The sequence below is a fragment of the Corvus brachyrhynchos genome, unplaced genomic scaffold, assembly GCF_000691975.1.
Source record: "Corvus brachyrhynchos isolate BGI_N302 unplaced genomic scaffold, ASM69197v1 scaffold114, whole genome shotgun sequence".
Classification (NCBI taxonomy): Eukaryota; Metazoa; Chordata; class Aves; order Passeriformes; family Corvidae; genus Corvus; species Corvus brachyrhynchos.
The window spans coordinates 3,268,970-3,276,479 of NW_008238337.1; the positions used below are offsets into that span (position 1 = coordinate 3,268,970).

General features: G+C 47.4%; 1 protein-coding gene across 1 annotated transcript in view; it reads left to right on the forward strand.

Annotated features, from left to right (window-relative positions):
• Positions 1-7,510, forward strand: part of SETD1B (SET domain containing 1B) — a gene marked incomplete at its 5' end in the record, with an annotated part of 47,715 nt that overhangs the window by 21,704 nt on the left and 18,501 nt on the right. The window contains one exon of the mRNA XM_017734711.1: positions 7,380-7,505. Within this exon, the coding sequence (XP_017590200.1) occupies positions 7,380-7,505 (126 nt within the window). The remainder of the gene's footprint in view (positions 1-7,379; positions 7,506-7,510) is intronic.

The window sequence follows — 7,510 nt, forward strand, 5'->3', positions numbered from 1 at the left end:
CCCTGTGTCACATCAGGGGCTTTGGTTTGGGAAATACTGATTTAAGCTACTGCTCAGTTCCTTTCCTTGGAGATGTTGATGTTATTCCACTGTCCTGCAGGGAGACAAGATAATCCTCTCTGGAGTCTGAAACGGGGCCTTGAAGTGTCGAGACCCATTTCAGCTGCTCAGTGCATGTGAGGGCCTGTAGGAAGTGTGGTGTGGATTTGCACAAGGCTGGGATGCTCTTTGCCACTGCTGTCCATCCTACAGGAGTCATTTTAGCTTGTTTTGTCATCTTGATTCACTAGATTTTCTGATGATGGCATGGACTGTTGGGCAGCTGTCCAGCTCTCCTGCTGTCCTTAGAACATAAGTCAATTTACTTCTGTTCCTGGTGTCAGGAAATACTGGAAGTGACTGAGGAGACCTTTTCCCTTTGTAAACATTAGCCCCGTGTACCTCCCCCTCTCAAGAGCCCTTCCTGCCCTACACTTGCAGCCCAGTTGAGCTGCTTCCCTGCATCCTTCCAAATCCGTACTTGTGGCATCTCCCCATGTGCAGGATGGTCTAATTAGGGACCAGCACCTGATGGAGCACATTGTGAGCCACAAACAAGCACGTGGCATTTCCTCACCCCTGTTCCCCTCTTCTGGGACCAGCAGGGTCTTCTAGGGAATTCTCCCTCTGTCCTTCTGTGGTTTGAGATATCAACTCAAAGTTCCCTCTTGGCTTTAGGAAGGAAAGTAAGTGGCGTAAATTGGGCTGGTGTTCGCAGTGCTGTTTGTTTACAATGAGCACTTGGATATTATTGTCACTTGTTTTACTCGTTGGGCAGCCCTGTAGGTGTGGGGAGCACTGTGTGTGCCAAAGAAGTGCTGCAAGTAAGCACCAGACCAAAACACAGCCTGAGCCAACACAGTGTGTCAGGTGGGATATTGTCATCGTAGAGAGCTTGAATTCTCTTTTTCAGGTAGTGAGAGGTACTTTGGCAATTGGTAACAGAGAAACCAAAACAGCCAAGGAATGTCCCTCCTTCTGTGAGAAATCCCAGTTCCATTAGGGCCTTTTTGGTGTCCCTTTTTGTGGGATACAACATTGAGTCCATTGCTCTGATCTGTGTGTTTGCAGCCTTTGCTTGTGAGTTCATTTATGAAGTGCTGTATAAATATATAACTATATAAAAACCTTGCAGTCTTCTTTTCTAGAGGTAGAATCACATGTTGCTGGAGATATTTTATAATCACTGATTTGTAATATGTAAATCTTTCCATTTGCCAATTACGGAGCTGAGCATTTTGTTACAGCGCAAACACCAGAAAGTTGTCCCAATTAAAAGCTGGTGTGGTTGCCCTCGCGGGCTCTGACTGCAGCAGGAGGACGGGAGCTCTCTCAGCTGCCCAGAGGAGGTTGAAAGACCTGACTAACCCACGGGGAGGAGGCAGCAACCTAATTCCAGTATCAATCCAGGCTGTGGTGGTGGTGGGTTGGCCACCATGAGCCACCACGGGCGCTGGGGACAGCACAGTGACCTGACCAAGTTGGAAAGCTCACCCAGGAAAGTGTAGGCAGTGTTTGCTCCGTGTTTTTGCTGCTGGACTGCTGGCAAACCACCTGGAGTGGCTCTGCCCTCTTGTACTCCACGTCTGCAACACCAGTGAAGCACCGCCCTTGTGTGTGTTCCTCCCGAGGCAGGGCTGTAATTATGGTTAGCAAAGTAAAAATACTGGTGTGCATTGTAAATAAGGTGCCGAGTCTGCCTTGTTCACGCCTGACACGGCGAGGTGTGAATGCTCAGCACAGTCCCTCTGCCATGTCATTGTGCCCTCCCAGCAAGACAAGAGGGCAGTTCAGAGCCATGGCTCCTCCTCATGTGCTTTGCCAGGAACGTTGAACCTGCAAGCTAAAAGCAGATTAAAGATGAACAAAGCAATACTCTCTGAAGCCCTCGCTGGGCTTGCAGATTTTGAGCTGCAAGAGGTATTTGATATTTACTCTGTTAGCAGAGTGAATGGTGGGATTCTCTGGGCTGAACTTGAAAGGAGTTTTTCAGTGAAGTTGTCTTGGAGGAAGAGTTGCAGGTGGCTGGTTGGTGGCCTCAGGCTTCATTTTTGTTCCGGATGGTAGCATAAGAAATGTGGCAGGTTTGAAATGTCTCATTTTCTTTAACATGCTCTGCTGAAGGAGTCTGGGGAGAGAATTGTGTGATAGAGAACTTGAGCTGGTTTCACCCAGGGATCACGGCACCAGGGCTGTTTCCCTTGTCAAACACAGAGCACAGGCAGTGAGGAGCCTGGTGTGAGCCCAGTGTGGGGAGGCAACTGGAGTTGGGGTATAGGAGGTCAGAGAGACCTGGAGTCTGTTCTTGACTCTGTCAGCAACATGGTGTATGACCCTCTTCAGTCAGTTGTCCTCTCCTCCTCACCTCTGAAGGCTTTTCTTTCCCTGCTTTTTTGTAAGGATAAAGTGTGAGATGAGCACTTGTGAAGTTTTTTCAACGCTTGGTTGGACTTAATCCAAAACCAAGTGATGACTGTTTAACCAGGGTAGGAAAACTTTTTTGTCCAAGAGTCCCTTCTGATTTTAGTTCTAGCTTTATTGAAAAACATGAAGGCTGGTGCCCTTGTACTGTGCTGAATGCCATCGATCCTGCATTTCATTATTTTGATGCACCAGAGCTCAGCCAGGTAATGCCAGAGTAGTTGCTATGTTCAGTGGTACTTATATTTGAGGCAGGGAATTGTAACTTAGTACCCAGCAGAATGTTTAAGCAAAATGAACTGTAAGCTGATGGTATTCACAATGTGTTCTGAAATTCTGAGTAGGTTCTTTCTCAGATGGCCTTTTAGAAGGAAATGGAAGGATGTGAAGTTTCTCTGCCTGTAAGAAAGGTACTGAACAATGTGTACAGTGAAGGTCCCAATTGCTGCCACAGTGTCAGTGCTCCTCTGGGTCAGGGGATGGAACAGCCTCCTCACATCTGGAAGCTGCCAGTTCTGCATGCAAATATTAGGATTTAGTTTCTTTGGAGGTACTAACATTTGCTTGCAAAATGCTGGGTATGGCTCTGAGGTGGGATTGATACCCTGCAGCCAGTGGCCCTACCCTGTCACTATTCCAGCTGATGCAGGAGTGGCATCCCAGGATGTTCCCTCATTTAACTTAAGAGTCTCTGCACACTGTGCTGGTGTTAAAGGTGGCAATTAACATTTTGGGTGAACAGTGAATGAGGCCATTTATAACCAGTTACGCTGACATGAATCTCTCCCAACAAATTTGCATCATTAAAGAACCTTTGGAAAAATGTGTCATGCGTATAATTAAATACCTGTTTTGCTAACTCTTAATTTAATTAATCCAAAGTAAAGATGGCAGCACAAATTAATTTAGCTGGAAATGGCTTTTCTCTCAGTGGGCTGAAAGGAGGTTTTCTGGTGGCATTGTACCAGATGACCTCAGAAACAGGCAGGTGAACTCCGGGACTGATTGACACAGGTTTTTTTGACAGTGATGGCCGTGACATTCTCATAGCAGTATGTATGTCATCCATCAGCTCACTTTTTTCTGCTTGTGAGAGCAAAGAGGGAGGCCAGCTAGAAGGCAGTTTCTTTGAGAGTACAGCACAGGTGCTTTTCAGCTCTACCCTGAGAGGTATTTGGTAGCAACCATAGTAAATCCAGGTTCAGACAGGTGAATGAAAAGAAATTCAAATAACACAAGATCTTTCTATGTCTCTCCTTGGTTTTTCTATCTGTACCTTGATCTCTTTCACTTGGTGCCTACATTTTTTCCCCTTAGATATGAGCAGTTACAGGAAAGTCATCCGCTTTAAATATTTGTTACGCTTAACTTTCTTTAAAGACTTCCTTGTAGATGATCTTCTTTTGGTTTGACCTCTTTCCTAACCTTGTGATTCTTTCCCCCTACCCCCTGTGCCTTTTCTGATCCTTTTCTCCCTGCCATTTAATCTCGTTCTCTCTCTCTGTCCATCTTGCTTGGGATAAAACTGGAGCACAGACTCTGTGCACTGTGCAAGTGGAGGTGAGTTGTCAGCCCAACATTGTAGGAAGCAGGGAATCTGTTGTTGCTTCCTGTAGATCCATCTGAGCACCAGAAGTGAAAAAAAAGAGAAAAATCTTTCAGTCTTTCAAACATGCTGGTTATTGCTTTAGCAATTCTCATTTCAGCTTAAATAAAATTAATGCATGTATGGATGAAGGAAGCTCTGTGCCCTAAAGCATGGAATCCTGCTAGTCCTGCCACCTCTCTGCAATTTCAGGACTGGCTTTTCTATGTGATGTTTCCTTCAAAAGGGAAAACCAGCCAAATTTATCAGGCAGGACTCATTGGTACTGAGGCTGATTAGAGGCTGGTGTGGATGGCAGCGGGCTCTGAGTGATGGGCAAGAGCACACGAGTCTCCTGAGGCAGGACTGGCTGGGACAGGCTGGAGGCTGCTGGTGCTCCAGGATGGGAGGTTGGGAGGGCTCTGGGAGGGTGCAGGGTCCTGCAGGAGGGACTGGGAAGAATTTGTGGCTTGACACTGCTTGGTTCTGGTGCTTCCCTGAGGCCTCCTGAGGTGACTTTTCTCCATATCCCATCAGATGAGATGAATGTGAACTCGAAGCTGATTTAGTCTGTCTTTGGTAGCCTGAACGCTCCTGGCTTTCTATCCAGCACCGACCTTTAGCATCACCCGGCGTTTGCAATTGGAGACAGTGCTTTTAACAGGGCCTTTTGTGTTCACTTACTGAAAACCGGGGTCTGTTTCACAGGAATCTTGTTTACACCTGCCACAGTCATCCTTTTTGCTCTTCCTCTGCTCCTTTCACTGGAGCTGCAGTAGTTGAAACTGCAGAATGTCCTTTCATTCCCCAGCATCCTCGGCGTGGGACGTGACTGCAATAGAGCAGCTGGGGAGAGGATGCAGGGTGTGAGACCCACTGAGAAGTGTGAGCCAGATGTGGGCAGCTCAAGGGCATGATACAACTGGGCTTTGGAAAGAGTTGAGTGCAATGGGTTATCACCTCTACTTCTTTTTTAGCTGTTCATTTTAGGGTTTACGAAACAGCCCTCAGAGTCCTCCCTGCATGCACAGATGCGCTGAAGTGACTGTGACTACAGGGGAGTCCCCTCTCCATCACTATTACCAAGGATCAATAGCTCTTGCTCAGGGTTTGCCAGGTGAATGGTGTCTCCTTGTTGGGCATTTTGGGCTCTAAAACTACGAGTGTTTTTTTGTGGGTGACCCAGGTGCTGCGGGAGGCAGTGAGTTTGTGCCGCAGCAGAGGAATGCGGGGAAGCCAGGGTGAGGGGAGGTGCCAGGACTGGAGGATTTGCACAGCTGCTGTTGCAAGCGTCGTGCTCAGCCTGCTCTCTGGTGGTAGCTGCTGTAGCAGAGATGACCTTTGATAAAACGGGAAACATTTGGAGTGATTTGGATAGTTGTGGCTGCTCAGTTTCACACAGCGACAGTTTGTAGCAGAGTCAATTCAGCTGCTCCTGCTTTTGTTTGCATACCCCAGTAAAAAATTCACAGGTTAAGAACCAAATCACAGCAGCTTCAGTGTGAAAACTGCCAACAAAGTCTGCTCCTCAGCAGCTCTTCCCAGAACTTCTAGGTTCTCCAGTGTCTGATACTGCTCTTTCCTTTCAGACTGGGAAGACTGGTAGGAGAGCAGACAGAAGAGGCACCTGCTGGCACGAAATGTGGAGCAAATAATAAATATCTTTGAGATCCACCATCAAATTTGGCTGACAGCAGCCAGCAGGTTCCAAAACTCTTGCCAGGATTGTGATACAGAGAGGCACTGACAGACCACTTGATGGTGATCTCTTCCTGGCTCAGCTGGGCTGCCAAAGCTCCCAGGGCAGCAGGAGGGCTCTGGCCAGGAGGAGCATCCCTGCATGTGAAAACTGCCAACAAAGTCTGCTCCTCAGCAGCTCTTCCCAGAACTTCTAGGTTCTCCAGTGTCTGATACTGCTCTTTCCTTTCAGACTGGGAAGACTGGTAGGAGAGCAGACAGAAGAGGCACCTGCTGGCACGAAATGTGGAGCAAATAATAAATATCTTTGAGATCCACCATCAAATTTGGCTGACAGCAGCCAGCAGGTTCCAAAACTCTTGCCAGGATTGTGATACAGAGAGGCACTGACAGACCACTTGATGGTGATCTCTTCCTGGCTCAGCTGGGCTGCCAAAGCTCCCAGGGCAGCAGGAGGGCTCTGGCCAGGAGGAGCATCCCTGCTGTGCCCTGGGCTGTGCTGGGGAACACGCGGAGGCTCTTTACTCATGTCGGCAATGTGAGACATGTTTGGACATTACAGGGACCCTGTCCTGTCTGCTGTCATCACTCTGGTCAAAGATCAGCGCCATTCATGTGTCCCAGATAAACTGTCACTGTGTGGATATGTTTTCCAGCAGTATTTGGTTACTGTATTTTGTATCAAGGTTTTGATACCTGAGGGATGTGAGAGTCATGCATATGGATTCCTGGTGCTGGAGACACCTCCAGGACTGAAGTGCCTGTAGGACAGACACTGTGCAGGTGTGACCACATGCTGCTGAGGATGGAGGTAGTTCCTGAGACTTTTCTTTTGTACAAGACCTAGTTGGGCAGCTCTGAGACTTGAGAGCAAGCAGGCACCCTCTGTCTTAGTCCAATTTCCATCCCTTTGGCAGCAGAGGTAGGACATAGTTTTAGCATTTTCTGTAAGTCTGTATTTCTTGTGGCTAGTAAAGTATTCATTTTGTCCCAAAACACAACATAGGCTATGTCTTTGAATCGCAGCATTCATGACTTTGATGTTTAAAAGCAGTTTAACCAGATTTGGGGTTCTTTTTTTCCCCATGTGAATTGCTGTGGTCTAGTCACGACAACTTTCAGTAGCAGCAACCATGTGGAGATACTGTCTTTCCACAATTAGAGGTTAGGAGTTGACAGCAAATGAGCCAGGGATTATAATTAAAAACCAAGGTAATTATTTGTGCATGGAGAAACTAAGGAATAAAAACTCACAGTGTAATGTGCCTATGAGTACTAGATGCAAATAAGAGATAATGTATCTTGCGGTGAAGGACGTTTGGATTGTGTGTAATTTCGCCAAGCATGGGAGCAGTTCCTCCTGCTCCATAGAAGCTGAGGGTTTTGTTCAGTTGGTGCTGATGCTCTTTTAGAAAGCTTTTACCTCTCTGATTCCTGAGGTCTGACACAGAAGAGAAAAGCTTCAATAGGCACCAGCTGCTCAGTGGGCCCTGTCTTTTCAGGGCATCGCTCGCTTTTCTCCGTTCCCAATTAAAATGTGTGTTAAACTTAGCTTTTGTTTGAAGCAGCCCAGCGCTGTGGTATTTAGTGTAAAGAGAATGTGCTCATCACCTTTTCTCTCTCTTTTTTCTGGCAGGGTCAGCATTCCTCAGGGGAGGACATGGAAATCTCTGACGACGAGACCAACCCTGCGCCCATCACCAGCGCGGAATGTGCCAAAACCATTGTGGTGAACTCCTCCGTCAGCAACACGGCTGTGATGGCCCC